This window comes from Lycorma delicatula, chromosome 10 (genome assembly GCF_047948215.1).
Source record: "Lycorma delicatula isolate Av1 chromosome 10, ASM4794821v1, whole genome shotgun sequence".
Taxonomy (NCBI): Eukaryota; Metazoa; Arthropoda; class Insecta; order Hemiptera; family Fulgoridae; genus Lycorma; species Lycorma delicatula.
This window is the reverse complement of record NC_134464.1, coordinates 80420305-80444277: the sequence shown is the minus strand read 5'-3', so window position 1 is coordinate 80444277 and position 23973 is coordinate 80420305. Positions and strand designations below refer to the sequence as shown.

Sequence of the window (23973 nt, the reverse complement as noted above, 5' to 3'; positions counted from 1 at the left end):
AGTATCAACCAAACTGAAAGGCCATGCCGTGAATCTATTTTTATGAGCAAAAAATGTATAACCAATAAAAATTCTACACAAATTACTTGAAATAAACAGCAGTGACAATAAAATTTCATGATTAAAGAGACTACAGAGATAAAAACAACCAGAGGGAGAGATCATGAATTATTGTTATTCCTACATACAAATTTTTTTTAACAAGAAATGAGTGTTGAGAGCTAATTCTTTGTTTCTGAAACAAAGATCACTTGAATGAAACCACCCCATCCTTCACATCCAAAATATGTTGAATCATTCATTGTTTCAGAAAGAACAATTCAACTTTCTTTCAGAAAGAACAAGACCTACAGAAAAGTGTTGCTGGAACTTTCCTTCAATAATGACGATACTGTGCAAACTGGAGTCATGCTCAAGCGCAATATAAATCAGTGTGGAAAGATATTATAAAATGCTGAATAGGCTTAGGTACGCAATTAAAGATCAACGGCCAGAAAAACTGAGAAAAAGACATGTGCTTTATACAGTACCACAATTCATTAATTAGGTAGTATGAAAACACTCCTGAGACTACAAGACTACACTTCATTTACATTCATATACATATAATCCTCATTCATCCTCTGAAGTAATAACTTACAGTGGTTCCAGAGGCTAAATAGAAAAAGAAAAAGTATGAAAGCACTAATGGAAGAATTCCTAAATGAACTTTGTGGAAAAATCCTTCTTACAGCCCTGATCTGCCACAGTGTGACTTCCATGTGTTTAACCATCATGAAAGATGGCTTATCTCACAATTAACAATGATATCATTCTAATGAAGATTTCAAGAATGGTACCAAATGTTGGACACCAATTTCCTGGAAGAAAGTATAAAAACTGGTGGTGCATAATGACAATGTTTATTAAACTCAAAGAATATGTTGGAAAATAGTGCTTCAATTTTACATTCAAGAAAATGAAAAATTGCCTCAAATTTTTTAATACTATTTCCTTTTCATGTGTTTGCAACTTCTTTTTTGACTTCTACACATGCATATTATGAAAAAAATTTTGATAAAGTAATCTTACCTAGTTTGTTTACTTCCATTACTTTTATAAGAATGCTTTCTTTTATTTAAAGAAATTCTTTTCTTTACAGGAACACTTTCATTATTACTGTTTATTTCATTTTTTATTGTTTTATCTTCATGAATTAAATTAAAACTTCTCTCACTAAGTTCAATATTTTTTGTAAGCATACTAGTTTTATTATCTGAATTAACGTCCATCATATTTTTATCTTTCTCACTGTTAAATGTCTTCTTTATAATATCACTAGTAGGAAAAGATGTAGCTGCATATGTACCTACACTGCACTGCTTAGCAATATTCAAATTTCTTTGTGAGCTTCTTATAGTAGACCTAAAAATAAAAATAATAAAATTTTAACAAGTATAAAATTTGAATTTTTAGCAAAAATGGATTAATATTTGAATAATATTAATCCATTTTAATATTATTATTACTTTAAAATAGAATAAATTTTAAATAGCGTAAGCACTACTAAAGAGGAATTAAAATTAACCTTTTCTACAAATAAAAGTATCCTAATCATAAAAACAAACTTTTTCCTTATAAGATAAAATAACTATTTTTTTAAATAGTTTTTTCCAACAATTGTTATGGTTAATAAATGTCAACATTCACTACTTTTTCCAATAGAAACTACATGCAAAGTTGATTTGACAGAATTGATATAAGATAGAAAAAAATTACCGATTTCTTCATCTGCTGAAATTTTGTTTTATTAAGAACCTTTTAATATCCAAAATAATACTCCCTAAAAAACTACAGAAGTACAATTGTGCAAACATAATGTTCAATTTCCATTAAACAGAGTATAAGTGTACAGCACACTATTAGGAAATAAACATATAAACTTATATACCTTACTCATTACATAAACCTAAACTTATTACATAAACCTATATGTTACCATTTTAAGAAGTTTTTAAATAATTTTGAATTTGTTAAAATTAATTATGCTCATTTCAATAAATTTAGTAATTTTATTTGCGTAAAATGTAAATATAAACATAAAACTCCAACTAAATTACCTGATATGAGTAATTGCAGTTTTCTAAATTTTAAAAACTGTTAATTAGGACTTAATTAGGACATGATATACAGTAAAGAAGAGCCATAAAAGCAGTTGTGTATCTAATATGAGGACATGATAAAATGGTATGTTTAATATATTGCTGTATACTTAATTTGTTATCATTGTTTAGACATTATGTATCATCAGAAAAAAGAAAATGTATCAGTAGAGGCAAATTGTAAACTAAATCACTGCTAAAATTCATGCATTATGTTTAGAAAATTTGTCTAATTATTTTAATATAGTTGTATACTACAAAAATATCTTTAAAATAAATAAAGTTATAATAACTGAGACTCAATGTAATATTTAGAATTTTTAATGAGAAAATGAAAAAAAAAAATTAGATTCAAATCAGAAGCATTAGTTATGAATGTTTATAGGAGGAATACTGCCAACTCTGGAGATTGTCATTTTTAACAATTAATTAAAACTTCCATAAGGATATAGCATTAATCTCTGAGTTTTTTTTAGAATATCCACATTTATTCATTAATCATACAGTAATCAACAAACAATTACCCACTGGAAATAAATCTTCCCAGAAAGTGCCATATATTTTACCATTGGAAACATTTAACAATGTCAGACTTTTTTACAGTATATAACACCATAAATGATATTCTTTTTTTCAATCAAAGTAGAAGAAAATATAGCATGAAATAGGAAACAGAATAATTCTTGAACAAAACTGTTGATAATGGAGTAACCAGAAAGAAATATATGTCACAAAAGAAAAAGCTTTTTATTTCAAGAGCTGAATTTTAAAAACCACCAAACAGAAAAAAAAAAATTATTATTATTATAACTTTTTTAAAAAGTATATCAAAAAACAGCGTTAAAAATCATTAAGAAACAAATTTTATCTGCCATTTAATAATTTTTAGCATCTGTTCATTTGATCAGATGAAATTATATTGATAAGTAATTAGAAAAATTTTACATATCAAATGTTTTAACATTTGAAATAAAATTTTTTAGTCTTAATACTACTACCCACCCTACTTTAGATTATACAACTTTCAGAATGTTACTTCGTTAGATATACTGTGGAACCAAAGTTTCAGGTTACTATTTTACTCAACACCCACACATAATTTATTTTCCAATTACTAATTTCTACATTGAATTAGAATGATAGTGTTTGAATTGTTTCAACTAAAAAATTTGATGCCTGCGAATTATAGAATAAAGTAATCTGATAAAAAATCATCAAGGTTTAAAAAAAAAATAATTATCAAAATTTGTTAAATAATAAAATTATAATTATTTTAAATAACAAAGAAATTATAAACTAATGAAAAAGAAATAAATAATGTAATAAAAATACTGATAACAATTATCTCTGTAAAGTCGATAAAGTAATGATTCACTAAAATGACATATTCTGCAAATCTAATTCAATATATGTAATGTGAGTGTAGATAACTAAATTGATACAAATAACTCATTTATAATAATAATAATTAAATTTAAACATTTTTCTAAGAAATAATACAGTTTCTAACATAGCAATTTAAACTAATTTTAAATTAGTTTATAAATAACTAATTTAAATACTATTGCCTAAACAAACAGAAAATTAGGTATAATTGCTGCACAAGATATTACTGATAGAAGAGACTTTAGTAAGTTGTTTCAATAAACAGCAGGATTAAAAAGATATATAATAATTATAAATAAACATTACTATATAAATAGATTTAAAGAAGCATGTGACATATGTGCCAATAGTATTTTTCTTTTGGAGAAATAAAACATGCTCTTTAAACATTAGCTCGGTTATAGAGTAATTTTTATATAAATTAATCTAAACTTTACTCATCTGAACTAACAGAAAAATATTATTTCATTTAAAACAAGCAGAGTTTGAAAACTGTTTTGATCTTCAAACAAACAATGTTAACTCTTGTTAACAATAAATTACACTAATTTAAATTCATTCAGAACCAGAAAATTCACACACTTTAATTCACCATCGGAAAAGGTACACCTTATATATGAAAAATGTATAAGTTGATTTTAAATTAAACCCTAAAATATTTATAATTTACATCAAGTTCATAGCAATCTCCTGAATGAAGGAAAAATTGAAAAATCCATCAACTTCATTGTTTCCATTCTAGTCTTCTAATTTATTACTCATTAGATTAGAATATATGAGGATAAGAGACGTGGTTCTACCCAAAGACACATCAGCTTTTTATGCAAACTTCATCCTCCACGTAGAAAACAAGAGCCCTTGACAAGTTCCACATGCACAATACTACCCCGTTAGTCCTGAATAACAGGACAGTCAATAAATGAATGGGTTTCCCTTCTGATTACTAGACGGTGCCAGCAAGAGAACACACATGGAACCAAGGAGATGGCTGACCAGATTCCCATGACACTCAATCAAGAAAAAAAAAATAAAGGATAAGGAAATGGAAGGGAAGATGTGCAATCAGTTGCACAGAGGGATTGCCTCTGATAGATTTATTATCTTGCAAATGAACCCTTTGTTACTCATACTACTAGATTAAAATCATCATCAATCGATGATCAAAATCAATTTGAGATATAATATACTGAAACAAAAATTTAAAAAATTTTTTCCAACATCTTCCAGTACTCTTTCAAAGTATTCTGCCAACTAACATGGATTTATTGTAACAATAGTTACAATACCAATGTAACAATAATTCTAAATAAACAAGTAATGCCACTTTGTGTACACATAACTAATTTCCCTGGTGCATTCATATCATTCTGACAAATTATATTTTTTCACAACCAATACAATCTAGAAATTTGTTGATTGCAGCTCTACAACTTAAATCATGTATTGATTTAAATTTTGCTCTTTTCTCAACTTAATCAGATACAAACATGTACCAAAATTTTACTAATTTTTAAGTAGCACTCATAAGAGACAGTATATCATGTCAAATTTTCAAAATAAAAAATTATGTTTTGTAAGAAATTTTCTTACATAAATTGTTATTATTAAAGTTATAACCTGATATTGCAAAGAGAAATGAAATGTAGATTGGGGTTTAAAAACCTGAAGAAAAGGTGTCATGAATCGGTGGAATTTAGAGAAGCTTGAGGAAGAGGAGGTAAAGAAGATTTTTGAGGAGGACATCGCAAGAGGTCTGAGTAAAAAAGATAAGGTAGAAAATGTAGAAGAAGAATGGGGGAATGTTAAAAAGGAAATTCTTAAATCAGCAGAAGCAAACTTAGGCGGAATAAAGAGAACTGGTAGAAAACCTTGGGTTTCAGACGATATATTGCAGCTGATGGATGAACTTAGAAAATATAAGAATGCTAGTGATAAAAAAAGTAAAAGGAACTATCGGCAATTAAGAAATGCTATAAACAGGAAGTGCAAACTGGCGAAAGAAGAGTGGATTAAAGAAAAGTGTTCAGAAGTGGAAAGAGAAATGAACATTGGTAAAATAGACGGAGCATACAGGAAAGTTAAGGAAAATTTTGGGGTACATAAATTAAAATCTAATAATGTGTTAAACAAAGAAGACCAATATATAATACGAAAGGTAAAGTCGATAGATGGGTGGAATATATTGAAGAGTTATATGGAGGAAATGAATTAGAAAATGGTGTTATAGAGGAAGAAGAGGAAGTTGAGGGGGATGAAATGGGAGAAACAATACTGAGATCTGAATTTAAGAGAGCATTAAAAGATTTAAATGGCAGAAAGGCTCCTGGAATAGACGGAATACCTGTAGAATTACTGCGCAGTGCAGGTAGGGAAGCGATTGATAGATCATACAAACTGGTGTGTAATATTTATGAAAAAGGGGAATTTCCGTCAGACTTCAAAAAAAGTGTTATAGTCATGATACCAAAGAAAGCAGGGGCAGATAAATGTGAAGAATACAGAACAATTAGTTTAACTAGTCATGCATCAAAAATCTTAACTAGAATTCTATACAGAAGAATTGAGAGGAGAGTGGAGGAAGTGTTAGGGTCTTCTCCTAACCTAATTGGTCTTCTGGAAAAGTACAGGGACAAGGGAAGCAATTTTAGGCCTCAGATTAATAGTAGAAGGAAGATTAAAGAAAAACAAACCAACATACTTGGCATTTATAGACCTAGAAAAGGCATTCGATAACGTAGACTGGAATAAAATGTTCAGCATTTTAAAAAAATTAGGGTTCAAATACAGAGATAGAAGAACAATTGCTAACATGTACAGGAACCAAACAGCAACAGTAACAATTGAAGAACATAAGAAAGAAGCCGTAATAAGAAGGGGAGTGCAACAAGGATGTTCCCTATCTCCGTTAATTTTTAATCTTTACATGGAACTAGCAGTTAATGATGTTAAAGAACAATTTAGATTCGGAGTAACAGTACAAGGTGAAAAGATAAAGATGATACGATTTGCTGATGATATAGTAATTCTAGCCGAGAGTAAAAAGGATTTAGAAGAAACAATGAATGGCATAGATGAAGTCCTACGCAAGAACTATCGCATGAAAATAAACAAGAACAAAACAAAAGTAATGAAATGTAGTAGAAATAACAAAGATGGACCACTGAATGTGAAAATAGGAGGAGAAAAGATTATGGAGGTAGAAGAATTTTGTTATTTGGGAAGTAGAATTACTAAAGATGGACGAAGCAGGAGCGACATAAAATGCCGAATAGCACAAGCTAAACGAGCCTTCAGTAAGAAATATAATTTGTTTACATCAAAAATTAATTTAAATGTCAGGAAAAGATTTTTGAAAGTGTATGTTTGGAGTGTCGCTTTACATGGAAGTGAAACTTGGACAATCGGAGTATCTGAGAAGAAAAGATTAGAAGCTTTTGAAATGTGGTGCTATAGGAGAATGTTAAAAATCAGATGGGTGGATAAAGTGACAAATGAAGAGGTATTGCGGCAAATAGATGAAGAAAGAAGCATTTGGAAAAATATAGTTAAAAGAAGAGACAGACTTATAGGCCACATACTAAGGCATCCTGGAATAATCGCTTTAGTATTGGAAGGACAGGTAGAAGGGAAAAATTGTGTAGGCAGGCCACGTTTGGAATATGTAAAACAAATTGTTAGGGATGTAGGATGTAGAGGGTATACTGAAATGAAACGACTAGCACTAGATAGGGAATCTTGGAGAGCTGCGTCAAACCAGTCAAATGACTGAAGACAAAAAAAAAAATGCAGAGTTCATTTTAAAAATGAAAAAAAAACATAATTATTTCCTTAGAAAAAGACACCTTATCTGCTGATAAGCAGATAAATCAGCTGGCTCATTAAAGTCTAAGACACATAATAATTTAAAATTTTAAGCTTTTGTATTTTATATTTTGTTTATAATGCAGACAAATTTGGAAAATATCCAAAAATATCTTCACCAAAGCAATTTTTGCACTTATTTATATATGGCTTAAATTAGACCAAAAAATTTATATTTATTCCTTTATTAAAATGTATACAACTGTAAAAATTTGTATAAAGTGAAAAGAATATGCTATTTAAATAAAAATAGTTATTCATCAATTTTTTATAAATTTGCATTGATTTGCTAGTGCTAGTGTGAAGTTATGTTTAATTCTTTGTTGTTCAGAAGATAGCATCCATTATTAAATAACAATTAAATTACACAACTCAAAAAAAACATGTCTGAGCAAAAAGATGAATTAAAAAAAGAATACACAAGAATAAAAGTTATATTGAACCACTTGATTATACATTAACATACTTACTTCTCTTTTTGTCGGTATCTTCTTTGTCCCAACTGACTTGTTGACATAAATTCTCTGTATCTAACCCCTTTACAAGCTCTTGTTAATTTTTTATTATTATTACAAGAAGGTGATGAAATATCATTTTTACTTTTATTTAAATCGATGTGACGAGTAAATGAATCATTAACTAGAACTATATTTTGTTCTAACTTGACAGCATTCAATTTATTTTCCTCATCTGCTTCAGTGTCAATAATACATGGTGTTAAATTTGAATTATTTTTATTTTTAAAATCACTAATATTGCTGTTAGTAATTTCTTCTTGACTAGATAATGTCACTAAATTCTTATTTAGATCAGCACTTACATCTTTAATCTTATTATTTTCTGTACTTTTATTAAATAGATTTTCATCGCTACCTACTTCATTACAGGTATCAATTAATTCATTATCACATTTACTATTTTTATTACATGACTGTAAAATTTCTGTATAAACATTATTTGTTTCTTCATATTGTTTATCAGGACAAATATCATTGTGTATTGCTGTTTCTTCAACTTTTATTCCTTCAGTTGAATTATAATTATTAAACGATATATTATTATTTAAATTAATTTCCTCTTTTACTATTAATTTATCACCAGTACAATCCTTTGCATCATCTTCTTCTTTAATTTTATGTTTTAAATCCTTTATGTTTACTACCATAACATTATAATTATTTCTACAAATATTTTCTGTAAAAACACTATTCTCCAAAACATGTTCATTTTTATTATCACAGCCATTTATTATTAGTTTATTTAAGAAAGGATTTTTATCATCACCATCATCAACATTTTTTAAATTTTTTGATGACAATGAATGTGATGATGTGTTTAATATGTAATAACTATCATTTTTCTTGTAACTTTTTTTATTGGAATAAGTATTATGGTTATTACTTACAACACAATGAGAACTTTTATTATCAATAGGACTAGTATTATTTATGACTTTATTAATTTCGTTATTTAAACTGAGGTCTGATTTAATAAAATCATTACCATTTAATGATTCTTTATCCTGTTTAATTAAATTTAACTCATCAGTCGATGATGAACATTTTAAATTTGTACAAAATGATCCTGAGGTTGTTAGTTCATTATTTGTATTATTATTATTATTATTTTCTGAGGTACTTTCTTCTTCAGTCATATTATTATTCAGTTCCAAATGTACATTTTTAAATTTGGTTTTCCACTGACTAAAACTATTGTGATTATTATTATTATTATTATTATTATTACTATTATTACCATTGTTATCATGTGCTGTAATTAATGAATCAGGTATAACTGAAGATAATACTAGCGTTGAATTATTACAGTTACTCGAATCATTATAACACATACGATCCACAACACAGTCGATAATTTGTTGTTGAGATGTTTTTAACAGATTATTTTTTAATATTAAATTTCTTTGGTCTGATAAATTATTACAGTCATTTTCAACTAGTCCTTCCTTATCATCTTCATACATTTTATTTCTAATAGTATTATTATTATTATTATTATTAATCAATAAATTATCTTTACAATTAATTGTATTTGTTAACATAAATTCATCGGAAATCAGTCTTGAAATAAATGGTCTCTTTAAATTATTGTTATTCTTATTATTATTATAACCTTGATTATCATTGGATAAATCTTCTAATTTTTCTGTCTGTGAAACTTTTACACACTTATTATCATTACCCAAATAGCTATTACCTGTTTCAGTAACATTAGATCCATTTAATATACAATTATCAGTCATTCTAGTATCATCCGCACCAATTTTTTCATGAACAATATTAATATTTTTCTCTTCAGTCAATTCATCTGTATACACATGGTTTATTTCATTACTTTCTTTTATTGTATTACTACTTATCATATCTTCTTCTAAATTCTTCAACTCTGTTGTATCAATTATAATTTTATTATTACCGTTATAAGAATTATTTTCATCACCATTATGCTTTAATTCTAATTGAATATTTCTATTTTGTTCCTCCAAAATATGTGTACGTAATTTAGAAAATGGTGTAACATTATAACAATTGTTTTCAACTATACATTTATTACTGTTATTAATGATATGACTATTACAGCTACTATTATTACTGCCATTAATGATTTTACTGTTTTCTCCATTACTCCATAATGACACACAATCAGCTTTCTAAATAAACAAAAAAAAACTAATATAAATGGATTATATTCAAATAAATACATGCAAAAAAGTATATAAATAAATTTAATGGCAGTTTTAGTCTCTATAAGGTACCACAATCAACACTTACTGAAAAATTGGAATTAATAACAAAATTTATACTTTATGCACAAAACAAATGATAATGTTAACATAAATTGAGCACAAATAAAATGTTAAGTCGCCTAAAACTAAAAAAGTACAACATACAAGAGCTGTCAAAAAAGTAACTTATGTTTTGCTATAAAAAAACAACAGCTGTTGGAAAAATGTTTATTGCATGCATTTAAAAGTAGATCCTTTAATGGCTTTTCTACATAGCTGCCAAATAATCATCCACAGATATGAAAAGTCAAATCTGTGGATGAGTTTTTGTATCCAATCATTAAAAAATTCTGCTGCCTGGTTTATCAACCACTCAGTGACACCTCGTCATCAAAGTGCTTAGTTGCAAGTCAGTTTTTTTATGAGAACAAATGGTAATCACTCGATACCAGATCTGGGTTGTTTGCAGGATGATAAAAATATTTCCCTCCAAACTTTCCCAAAATTTCTTGACTACAATGAGCTGTGTGAGGACATGCATTGTTATGGATGAAGAAAATCCCAGAACTCAACATGCCACTGTTGCTTATTTTGGATTGCTCTCTATAGCTTCTTTTTTTTTTGGTCTTGCATTACACTTGTGGCATTTATAGAGGCACACTCCATGAATTCAATAAAAATTACCCCTTTACTATCCCAGAAAACTGTTGTTCTGAAAGAAGTATTGGAACCCATCAAGTGCAAAACTTATGGACCCAATTTTTTCATCACAACTTCATGCAAAAGACTACATGAAATCTTCGAAAACTGAAATGAAAGCTTTGTATTGATAAAGTGGCAATGATTGTGAATCTTTTCAACTTTCACTATCACTTCATCAGATAGAACATTACATCAGCCACATTGTTTTTCATCATGAACATTTGAGTGGCCATTTTTAAACATGATACACTTCTTTACTGCACCGTCACTTATTACATCTTTCCCATTTACATCATATAGTTCCCGATATATCTCAATAATGTGTTTGTAGTTTTTGCCAAAAGAAATCTAATAACCAATCTCACTTCACAACCAGTGATATTTTCTATAATGGCACATATTTTAAACACTTGTAAAAAATCAATAAAATGCGTCACAGTCCTTCATGTAGCACAACTTAATGTATACTGAGTCAAGCCAGCAACAACCACTAAGATGGCCCACTACCCTTACTCCTTGCAAACAATAGCATAATATAAGTTACTTTTTGGATATCCCTCATAAAATATACTTAAAAACAAAAAATAAACAGAAAAAAATACAAACTAACATTTTTTTTTAAATATAACTTTTACTTTCCCAGAACTGGCTCTATTACTGCTGCAGCAGTATAGCTATAAAGGGAAACCTTAAAATCAACCAAAATTTTGGGCATAAGGGTTTTTGCAAATGTTGGCGTTTCAAAACCTGAAGTCCAAAAAACACAACAAATTTATAGAAATTTCAGGAAGACATATGTACATACTATGTATGTGTATTATTTTGACAAATATCCCTGGACTGCCTCAAGATATTTTTAGAAAATGGTTCAACAGATTTCTATAAATTAGGCACTGATTGTATTAAATTTTGGACAAAATTAAAAAAGGGCAATGGGTATTTTTAGCACATTTCATTATATGAAAGTATTAAAACCTAAGTTGTTCAGATTTAGAGATGGCACATATTGAACATTATTTCTGTACAGTTTTTGCCTCATATTTTAAAAATCTATTGACCAAAAAAGTTGAAATTTAGCACAAATATCTGGCTCTCTCTCTCTCTCTCTCTCTCTCTCTCTATATATATATATATATATATATATACAGAGATTGCCTATGTACAATCCAGCTCAGTTAGAAGAATAATAATTCTCTGTAATAGAAAGAGTATGCTTCATTATTTATTTTTTTTTTTTTTATTAAAGATTATGAAATAGGTGATAAATGAAAAAAGGTTTAAATTATAAGATGCTTCCTACAAAAACACTTGCATCAAAAAAAGAATCCACTGCACCAGGATATAAGAAAAGCAAGGAACAAGTAACCATCTTGGCTTGCAGTAATGGAACCAGCAACCATAACTTTAGGTTAACATTAATAGGAAAATAAAAAAGAGCTTTTAAAAAACTGAAAAATCAGGAATCATTATCCTTACATTACATACATTAAAAGAAGCATGGATTTTTTCAGAAATTTTTAAAATCTGGTTCCAGGTTGAATTCTGATGATTTGTACTGACTGTAGAAAAACATTTGAAAGACAACAATTACCAAGGAAAGCTATGCTACTTCTTGAAACACACTTTTGCATCCAGCTATCAATGAACTCACAGATGGAGACATCAATGTGCGACTCTTTTTCAGCTGATCGACCAAGACATCCTTGAAATGTTAAAAAAACATATTATTGGCACCTCTCAGTTCATTGGTATAAAAAGGGTGGAGTGAAGTAGGATGCATGTATTTATAAACCTCTGGTCTACCTAACTATTTTGTTATCCGACCTGCCCTTCCACCATATTAAGCCGGACAGTTGGGAGTCTTTATGATACCCATATTTTTTAGCCTTGTTGAATAAAAATTGCACCAAATCATTACTTATTGAAGTAAATAATTACTCCAATAAATAAACTTTTAAGCTCCAAAAACCAAGGTGGTTGAATAAGATCCTTAATTAAAATACTTAAAACTTTAATTTTCAAGATTGATAATTAAAGTTTAAATTTCTATCAAGCAAGGAAGTCAAATGGAACTCTAATTTTTTTAGCAATAAGTAAAATTTTGATGATAAAATGTCACTTGGTCAAGGATGTCATCAACTGGGACCCAAAATATTTTACTAAGAATTTTGATTTTTTTCTCTATTGTACTTTTAATACTGTATAATTTTTAAGGTAAAACTGTATTATGATCAAATCAGATTCAAATTCTTTTACTGAACAATTATTTTTTTTTTACCTGATAAATTAATTCCATGCATAAGCTTGAAGCCTATCCATGGGAATGAGGAAATGGAATTTTGTAGTATATTAAAAATGTCATGCCTGATCAGGATTGAACCTGGGACACCACCATTCTACCATCGAGATCAACATTTTATTTGTCAAGCCATTATGCAACCCTTTGCAGCTTTTTTTCAGTTATTTAAATTTTATCTTTTTAATTTCAGTACCAAATTAATGGTTTAATAAACTATTGAGTTATTTGGTTTCAGTTAGTGCCAACAAAAAATTTGAAATTTAAAGTGAAATTAAAACAGTATTACTGCATTAATTATAATACTTTTATTTTATATTTTTAAAATTTGTTATATTGTTATGTTTAAACTTTATTTTGAATTTTTTTGTTTTATCATTATATAAAATCATTAGGTCTCAAAAAACACAACGTGTAAGAAGAATAAAGCTCTTCATAAGAAACTCAAATAGGAACAAATCAAAAAAGAAAAAAAGAGAATTCAGAGAAATTATGTAAAGATACTACTACAATCCATGAAGTAAATATTTAAAAACAAAAAAGTAAATAATATTAAATCAGAAATTAGCATAAACATTAACAAATCTTTAAATGTTATCTTTTAGGAGATAAACAGAACATGTTCTTAGATAAATATTTACATTTACAATAATGATATTTAATCAACCGGTTATTCAGTATTCTTGAAAATAAATAAGCTTACCTACCTTGACAAATTATAAAATAAGAAAAAAATAATATTCATTTAAAAAAATGAACATAAATATCACTCATCAAACAAACTGTACATTAAGTCACTAATTATGACGTTGCATTTACCTTATTCATAAAAAATAAAAAAATTAAATTAATAATCCTTATGAGCCAAAATGTTTAAAAAATGTAACCATTAAAACAAATAAGTTTAATAGCTAAAAATTTCTGTAATCTTATTTTTGGATTAAAAAAAGACTAACTGATATCTTTTTTACAATATAACATTTTATTACCGATACATAATTATAATTTAACAGAAGACCTGGCATTTGTTTTAAAAATATTATTTTTGTCTAAAATTTAAATTTATTTATACATAATAGCACGAAAATGTAACTTCCAATTACAGATGCCTTACTTATATTTGGGATGAAATTCAGTATATGAAAAATGTCAAAAACCTGATTAGTATTTCAACTCTGAACTTTCTATATGAAAGACAGAGATGGTAACACTACACGACTGAAGTCAAATATTTATGCTGTTACTTTAACCAGTGGCGGCTTGCGTACAAGCACTGTGGAACTGCAGCATCCCCTATTTCCACCTGATATTATTGATAACATTTAATATAATGAGTCTTTTTTTCTTTAATTCTTTCTTTATACTAGTACAATATATATTCCTTAAGCTTAATGTCAGTAGCCATCCCCCAGTTTATGAAAAATATAAAAAAATCTTTGTAAGAAACTGTGTGCTTCACAGTTCCAGCAGCATGGTGTTTGGCTATTGTACACATACACACAGGAAGCCACATGCAAGGTTGCGAGGGGGAGAAAGCCCTGTTGCTCCTGTAGTGCCAACCCTGGCGTGCTGGTGAAAAGTATTTTTGTTTTACTCCGCATGTGTATGGAACGTTCCTTGTTTATTCCCTTTTCTAGTTTAGTCGTGTAAGAGATATAAAAGCAGTTTAGTTGTTTTTTCAGTAGTGATCAGAAGATGGCGGAAAGCAAGGGCTCTTTGATTGCAAGATCTGTCCAAAAACAAGCTGGAAGGGCGAAAGAGAAGATAATTAGTAAAAACTAATTATGTATTTGTTTCTGTGTACATAGAAATTTAAATTAAGCACCTTTGGACTACAGTGTTTTTAAGCAGACATTTTTTTAAGTTATTTTCTAATAATACTAAAAAATATTATCTGTACTGACATTTTATTATATATTCGATTAAACCAAATATGTTTTTTAAGCACAATGTACTTAAAAACCGTGTACCATACTCTTGAATTTGATGAAAAAGTGTAGAATTTGATTATTATCCTGCTTCCAGCTATTCTATTTGGTTCATTTTTTTTTCAGTTCTTTTATTTTCAGAAAACATTAACCATGGCCTTGAAAAGGCACATAAAATTTTTCTGGAACAGCATCCCCATTAATTTTAGCCACGAGCCGCCACTGACTTCAGCAGCACTAAATAAGAAGAATATATTTTTTTAAAACACCATATTCTTTACTAAACAGATCAGTTTAAAAGATTCTTTATACAAAATATTGTACATGTAGATGAAGATTAGTTTGGAAAACTTAGGATAAACAAATAAATATATTCCTACATTCCAGAGAGAACTTGCTTATGCTTGGTGACAGTATTCTGTCTTTCATTTTGAATAAAATACAGGTTTCTCATATTTTCATCTCTTGTAAATACTTTTTTTTTCAGTCAGTGTCATTTTTTTAGCTTATCCACATTTTAATAATTATTTTTTTTAAATATGTGATAAAACTTTTAGTGTGTATATGGAACTTTGATGTTATTAAATTTTTATGAAAATTGGAGAAGAGGTCAAGAGGCTAGGATAGTCTTCCTTTATCAATGGTTGAGTCAAATGTAGCAGAGAAAGTTTTGCATCCATACTGCCAGCTTTTTATTTTCTGACTGATATTTAGTATAACTTTTTTGATTAAGAGAGGTACCAGGATATCTCTTATTAATTTAATGTACCTAAAACTTGTTATAACATTTCAAGATCAGTAGGCCAGGATCTTTTAATTAAAATCAAACAGCAAAATGGTTACAGAGAGACAATAGCATTGAGCAGCCATTAGCATTATAATATAACTGATTCAACCAAGGCTCAAACTATTAACTTCCTGCATAGGAAAGCTACCGCTAACCTCTGAGCCACTTCACTCGCTTCCTTTCTTTTGTTATGATTTATACTTTAGTAAACTATGGAAATTGCATAAGATGCAATTTCCATAGTTTCTTATATGGGAAAACATAACAAATTTTGTTACCATTAAAGCTAATCGAAACATGTTGCATCATTATTTAGTCAATAGTAAACTAATACCAAATCTAAATTTCCATTTTTGAAATATAGGTAACTATATTCACACCCTACCTTAATTATAAATAAATAAAAAAATATAAAAAATTAGTAATTAATCTTTAGTGTCTAAATTAAATAATATATTAAGGCTTTTTTAAATGTAGAAAGATTGCACATTTGAAGAAACTGAACAAACCACACGGTAATAAAACAATACACATGTTCAGAATATTCATGTGTTTGAATAATTCAAATTTTGTGGCTACTTTGTTTTTGCATTAAATGATTAACATATATAGATTACAATTTCTAATCTATAAATTAGATTTGTTTTCATTTAATCAGATATATATATAACAAATATAAATAAGAGGAATATATAAGAACAATTAGCTTAATTACTCATACATAAAAAATTTCAACTAGAATTCTGTATGGAAGAATTGAGGGGAGAGTGGTGAAAGAAATGTTATGAGAAGACCAATTTGGTTCACGAAAAGTATTGGGACAACATTAGCAATTTTAGTACTCAGATTAATAGTAGAAGGAAGACTAAAGAAAAGCAAACCAACATTCATGGCATTTATAGACTTAGAAAAGGCATTTGATAATATAGACTGGAATAAAATGTTCAGCATTTTAAACAATTTAGGGTTCAAGTATAGAGATAGAAGAACAATTGCTGACATTTACAGGAACCAAACTGCAACAGTAATAATAGAAGTAATAATAAGAAAGAAGCAGAAATAAAAAAGGAATTATATAAGGATGTTACTATCCCTGTTACTTTTTAATCTATACATAAAACTAGCAGTTAATGAGGTTAAGGAACAATTTAGATCTGGATTAACAGTGCAAGGTCCTATGCAAGAACTACTGCATGAAAATAAACAACAACAAAATGAAAGTACTGAAATGTAGTAGAAATAAATAATATTGATGGGCCAATGAATATAAAATAGGAAGAGAAAAGATTATGGAGGTAGAAGAATTGTGTTATTTGGGAAATACAATTACTAAAGTTGGATGAAACAGGAGTGATATAAATTGCCGAATAGCACAGGTGAAACGAGCTTTCAGTCACAAATATAATTTGCTTACATCAAAAATTAATTTAAATGTCAGGAAAATGTTTTTGAAAATATATGTTAACATTCTCCTGTAGGAGAACGTTAAAAATCAGATGGGTAGATAGTGACAAATGAAGAGGTGTTGTAGCAAATTGTTGAAGAAAGAAACATTTGGAAAAATGAAATTAAAAGAAAAGAGAGACTTATAGGCCACATCTTACGGCATCCTGGAACAGTTGGTTTGATATTGGAGGGACAGGTAGATGGGGAAAAATGTGCAGGCAACCAACATTTGGAATATGTAAAACAAATTGTTAGGGATGTAGGATATATCAAAATGAAATGACACTAGATAGGGAAGTTTGGAGAGCTGCAGTAAACCAATCAAATGACTGAAGAAAAAAAATCAGATATATTGATCTGTAGGCAGGAACGTAATTACAATTGTTTTTCTGTACATGTGATTTAACACATTCATGTGAACAAATATTACTGATATAATAGTTACTATAGCATTTAATAAAGAATTTTTCAGCACTAGTAAGATGTGGATGGTTCTTGGAACCCAATAGGAGTTTTTTCAGTTACAGTTACAGCTACAGTTCCTGAACAGGGCTGCATTATTTTTCAAAAAGGAATAATTTTTGTGTATCTATATGACTGTTAAACCTGAATTCTTTCTTACACTCATATGTTTGTATAAATCATTAAATTTTTCCAATTTCTCTATGCATATGAACCATTTTCAATTAGCAACTTGTTTCACTTAAAGCGTAAATTTTATGTATTATTTGTGATTGTATTTATGTGTGGTTAGCGTAATTGCTAAATATGAATCTGAGATTAAAAAAAGCCAGAGACTGTTGTAAATTATAACAAAAATGCAAAAGTTATTATTAATTAATACCACCAAATACCTGGCCAAAACTGATACAATCTCCACTATGAGATTACTGATGTACTGTGCCACCAAAAGTATGGTGCACCTTTAGAGATTTGAGTCACACAATAAACAAAAACCACTTTCTACATTAAACACTGCAGGTTATGGTATATGGGAAAATCAGAAGAAATGTAGGTTGTGTTCTGGAAAGAAAATAAACTAATACATCATTACAAGATACTGCTGAAGATGTGAAGATCACCAAAGTTTACTTTTACAAAAGTGTTTTTAAATATTACTACTTCAGGATTTTTAACATTTTAACATCTCCTAATTCTTATGTTACTGTTTCTCCTAATGTAACTTTTGTAAATATTTATAATACGTGACTTTCAACATCATTTGAAAAATAGAAGAGAACTTAGAAATAAACATTTTCAAAAATATTAAACCTCTGAATAATCGGTTAAATATGTATATTTTATGGATTACATAATCACATCCAATCCCAACCATCAGCAAAAACATTAATCCCAAATAAAAATCTTAAAATCATTACAAATTGCATTTTTCTTCAAAATATATAGTGTGTTTAACATCAATACAAAGTAATGACTTTTTTACATCTACCTATTTTCAGCATATTTCCAACATTTTTAAAAATAATCAGATGGAAATACGAAGGATCACTAATCTGATTCTCAAACCACACATGTAGTGTTTACAAAACGATGTTACATGGTTCCAGAACCATATATGCATTAAATGTGTTAAAATAGTTCACACAACCAAACAAGTAATTTGTTTTTATAAGCAAAAAGTGCAATACGATTATTAGTGTACCCAAATTAGTTTTTTTAATATAAACTTCAATTAACTATAATTAACTGATAATTAATAATTATCAAAATACGTTAACTTACTTGACCAGTATCAAGGTAATTTTCCTCCAAATACCTTTTTTTAGGAGGTTTTGGAGGACTGCAATGTGACAATAAAGAACTATTTTGTAATGACGTGTTTGTAGAATTTAATGCTGCTGACTGGACAACGATAGGTGGAGCAGCAAACAAACTACTTAAACCTCCTAACTGAGACTCATCTGTAAAAAATTACCATGTTTATGAAGATAATAGATGAAGTTTGTATATGTATACATATACAAACATATTTTTGTATGTATATATTTACAATACATATGTTCGTAAATATATGTTATGTATATGTATACATGTATACTTACTTTGCTTATACATATACAAATGACATAGAACATTTAAAGAATTAAAAATGAACTAATTTTTATTAGTAATATAATCTTCTTTTATGAACCACTTATAAATACATTTCTCAAACATATACCAGTTATCCAGCTGAAATAATTTGATTAAATTCAACAAGGTAAGTTTGGCAACCCGATAATATCTATACTATTATACAAAGAGAAAGATGGTCTTTGTTTGTTCAGGATAAACAAAAAACTATTCAATAAATTGCAACCAAATTTTTACCCATGTTTCTTGGCATAACTGAGCAAGTTTTTAAATTTCATCTTGAAAGTTATTATTTCATTCAAAAAAAAAAAAAAATATATATATATATATATTAAAAAATAAATATATGAGGGTTATTTTTTTTCAAGGTCCGATCGGTCCCAAAATAAAAACCCGTGCAAAATTCGCATGAACCTTTGTGCATGTGTGTTGCGCAGCATCTCTAGTATGGCCTTCAATCACGCTGTGTCACTTCGTTTAGTTCTGAACACGCAACTAGCATGTAAACATGTCTACAACAATAGCATCTCCCGCCAAGTGTGAAGTGCGTGTAGTAATTCAATTTCTTCAGGCTGAGGGGTGTAATGCAGCTGAAATTCATCGACGAATAAGTTATGTGTACGGTGAAACTTCAATGAGTGACAGCAAAGTGCGACAATGGTGCAGGAACTTTAAAGCAGGACGTACAGATGTTCATGATGTAGACGGTCAGGGAAGGAAGCAAGTGTCAACCGATGATCTCGTTGAACGAGTGAATGAGGCAATTCGAGAAAATCGTCGGTTCACAATTTCTGTATTGAGCGATTCATTTCCTGAAATTTCAAGGTCAGCTCTCTACACCATTGTAAGTGAGACTTCAGTACCGCAAACTGTGTGCGAGATGGGTTCCCAAGATGCTGTCCGACCATCACAAAACAATGAGAATGGACGCCTCCCTAACGTTTCTCCAGGTCTATCACAATGAAGATTTTTTTAACAAAATTGCCACAGTGGACGAGACATGGGTCCATTTCGAAACTGAAGAAACAAAAGAACAATCCAAACAGTGGATGCATTCTCATTCTCCCAGTAAACCAAAGAAGTTCAGGCGAACCTTCTCCAACAGAAAGTGTATGCTACTCTGTTCTGGGACCGGAATGGAGTTCTCTTGGTGGAATACATGGAACATGGCACGACCATCACTGCAGCCTCATACTGTATCTCTTCAACATCTACGAAGGGCAATTCAGAATAAGCGAAGAGGAATGTTGTCATCAGGCATTGTCTTTCTCCATGACAATGCTCGGCCGCACACTACAGTTGTAACAAAGAAGCTCCTGCAGTGTTTTCGTTGGGAAGTGTTTGATCACCCACCATACAGCCCGGACTTGGCTCCATCCGATTTTCACCTCTTTGCTCACATGAAACGCTAGCTAGGAGGACAACATTTTGGCACAGACATCGAGCTGCAGACCAGCGTAGAAACATGGCTGAAAACACAGGCGGCTCCGTTCTGACGAGGGTATTGGAAAGTTGGTACCAGGCTACGACAAATGTCTAAATTGGAGTGGCGACTATGTAGAGAAATTGCGTAACTATGTAAGTACTTCTTACAAATAAAAAATTATTTATTTTCACTGTGGTTTTAATTTTGTGACTGATCGAAAATTGAAAAAAAAATAACCCTCATATGTAGTAGTATAGATTTTCCGATTGAAGTACTAATTTTAATGAACTGTGAACTATGAGTCTCTTATCACTGTGTAAACTGGGTTTAAACTGAATGATTCGAATCAATCGAATGAATTATTTATGTTAAATAAAATAAAATAGTATTAAATAAATACAAAAATTTCCGTTAATAATAAATAATGGGCTTCCCGTGGGGACTGCATGAGAGGCTAGAATGGTGAGGTATGCAAGTACCTCATGGGAGTCTAGACCAATCATCACTATCAACATATAACAAATGGGGTGCCCCTGGGATGCTGTTTTGGGAGGTGCAACAGGGTGCTTTTACAATACCTCGGCAAACAATCATCCAGTTTTCAAATTCAAGCAGGTATTTGTTAGTAAGTTGAAGGTTAACTTTTGCATGCATCAGGTACACTTGATCTAACAGAATATGGTTATTCGGAAATGTATATATAGGGTGTTTCATTTTAATTGTCCCAGGCGATTTTCTCATAAACTATGCACAATACAATAAAATGATTTAAACAAAAGTTACTTAGATTGGAGGAGGACCCTCATGGTGACCTCGGATTTAATCTTAGTTCAAGGTTAAAACATTTTTTTTGAAATTGAATGGCTTATCTTTGATCCTATTAATGAAAACGACAAAAATTTTATATTGGAATATGTGGCCATACACGACCTTGAAACATTTTTGAAGGTCATACAGTCATAAATTTGATTTAGGAGTTAATCACACATTGTATCTGATTAACACAATTTTCTGATTCAAGACAGTATCAGATAGCAATCCTCTTCTTGCAACTTAGAAACCAGTGACTGTAAATATCTGCGAAAAGAATCCAGCACCTAACATTATCTCTGACGGTTAGCCTTATGATCTTCAAAAACTTTTCATCTCTATGGCCATGGGGTAGGCCCCTTGGCCCAGAGGAGCCACTGAGTTGGCTCTGGGATTCACCTGGGCTGACCTGAGCCCTGAGGATCCAGGTTCTGTCTAGACAGGCTGGCTAGTAAAAATAGTAGTAGTTTTTTCTTTTTAAAAAGGAAGTAAACTACTAAATAAGTAATATACATCAAGACTAAAAATTCCTAATAACTCCTAATTAAAGATAATTTTTAATAGAACATTTAACACTACTGAAAAGAAATTTAACTACTACTACCATCTGTTAACAGTCAAATCTAACATGATGTTGACTGGTAGATAACTGCTTACAAATAAATGTCAATAGCAAACAGTGAAAATGTATCCAACATTGTATGACTACAGTGATCAACCACAATGAAAATGAGAATTAAACAAATTAAAATACATAACATCGAATTCTAGACAATGCACATTTATAAAAAAGCATTATCAATTTCAAAAACCATTTTGGATACATTTTATGAGCATAATAAAACAAAAAATTTTTATCTGAAAACATGAGGTAAAACTATAAAATCTTTTCTATAAAAAATTTTACAATATATAAGGGCAAGTTTTTTTATGTAACAGCTATTCAACTTTGCTGTTGATTTATACTTTTACAACAGATAGCACTTGCAAAGCACATTTATTTGCATTAGTAAATAAACTATCTGTTGGTAACAGTAGTCCAGTCATAACTGTTTTACTTGCCTTGCAGTTATTTTACCTTGTGTTACTTGCCTCATAACTGAAACAAGTGCTAAAATACATAGTTCCATGAAGCATTCAAGAAGTAATTTCTCTTCACACCAAAAATAAAAAATCTGCTGCTGAAATCCACAAAGAAATTTTAAATGTTTATAGACCAAATTTATATATAAAGGTGAAGGACAAATCATAACGTTTCATACTCAGTGATTTATGAAATTTTATTAAAAAAATTGGGTTACTGAAATTGTAAGTCAGGTGGCAGCCAAAAATGTTGACAAATGGACACAAAGAGAAAACTGCAGCTTTAAAAATGTTTGCAGTATTACCAAAATAAAGGATATGAGCTGCTTAACTGCACTGTAAATTTGGATGAGATGAAATTCAATCCAATTGATCAAGCATCACACCAAGTAAAGCTCGCCCAGGCTGAAGCAGATCATTCCAGATACAATTTTTCTACTAATTCAACAACCATAAAAGGAATGTACACAAGAATGGACATAAATATAGGTTCAAAAAGTAAAATAAGTATAAAACTGTCAACTATGGCAGAAAATAATTTTTTTCAAACAAGAGCCTTCATAATATTATGCTTTTGAATTTTGTATGTAAAATCTGATGAAGATACTGTGTACTGAAACAGCTGTCATTTTTTAAATTTGTTTTGTGAAAATCTAAAAACATATTTTATTTTCATTTTCATTTTGTTATTAATTCAAAACTAATTAAGTAATCTACTTTGTTAAAAGAAAAAAATACCTGCAAGTTTTCCAGGTGTAATTGGACCACATGATACCTGACAATGTAATTTTGGAACTTTCTGATTTGCTGGCCTTGTCATTAATGTTCTTAATGGCGGTGCTGGCAGCTTGTACCATTTAAAATCAGGATTTGCTTTTAAAAAGGCTTCTTTATACTGCAAACATAAATAATCATAAAAAAATGTTAATTACCAGTAGTGAAATGACAATAATTAAAAAGTTTTGCTAATAAATATTTTCTAAACACAATCATCAATAAAATAACAGATGAAGAATGGAATCAATCAATAAAGGAAATGCTAAATGATCTAATACAATTCAAGGATTTAAGTTTAGTAGTACTACTTTCCTTGTAAAGCAGTATACCAACATGTTTTCCAAAATTATACATGTATTTTATAATAAAAATAATTAATACTGGAAACTTTTGAAAGAACGAAGAGATTTTGTTAATAAGGATACAAAGTTGTTTGTGTAGTATGGCTATTTTTTAAGTAAAACTTAATTTAAAAGAAACTAATAAACAAAAA

The 23973-nt window shown here is 29.3% G+C and overlaps 1 protein-coding gene across 2 annotated transcripts in view; it reads right to left on the bottom strand.

The window, feature by feature from the left end:
- Positions 1 to 23973, bottom strand: part of bbx (bobby sox) — a 71200-nt gene that overhangs the window by 11956 nt on the left and 35271 nt on the right. For both annotated transcript variants that reach the window (XM_075377424.1, XM_075377425.1), the window contains exons 3-6: positions 23442 to 23598; positions 19034 to 19212; positions 7859 to 10056; positions 1072 to 1404 (exon numbers count right to left, since the gene is read on the bottom strand). In XM_075377424.1, the coding sequence (XP_075233539.1) occupies positions 1072 to 1404; positions 7859 to 10056; positions 19034 to 19212; positions 23442 to 23598 (2867 nt within the window). The remainder of the gene's footprint in view (positions 1 to 1071; positions 1405 to 7858; positions 10057 to 19033; positions 19213 to 23441; positions 23599 to 23973) is intronic.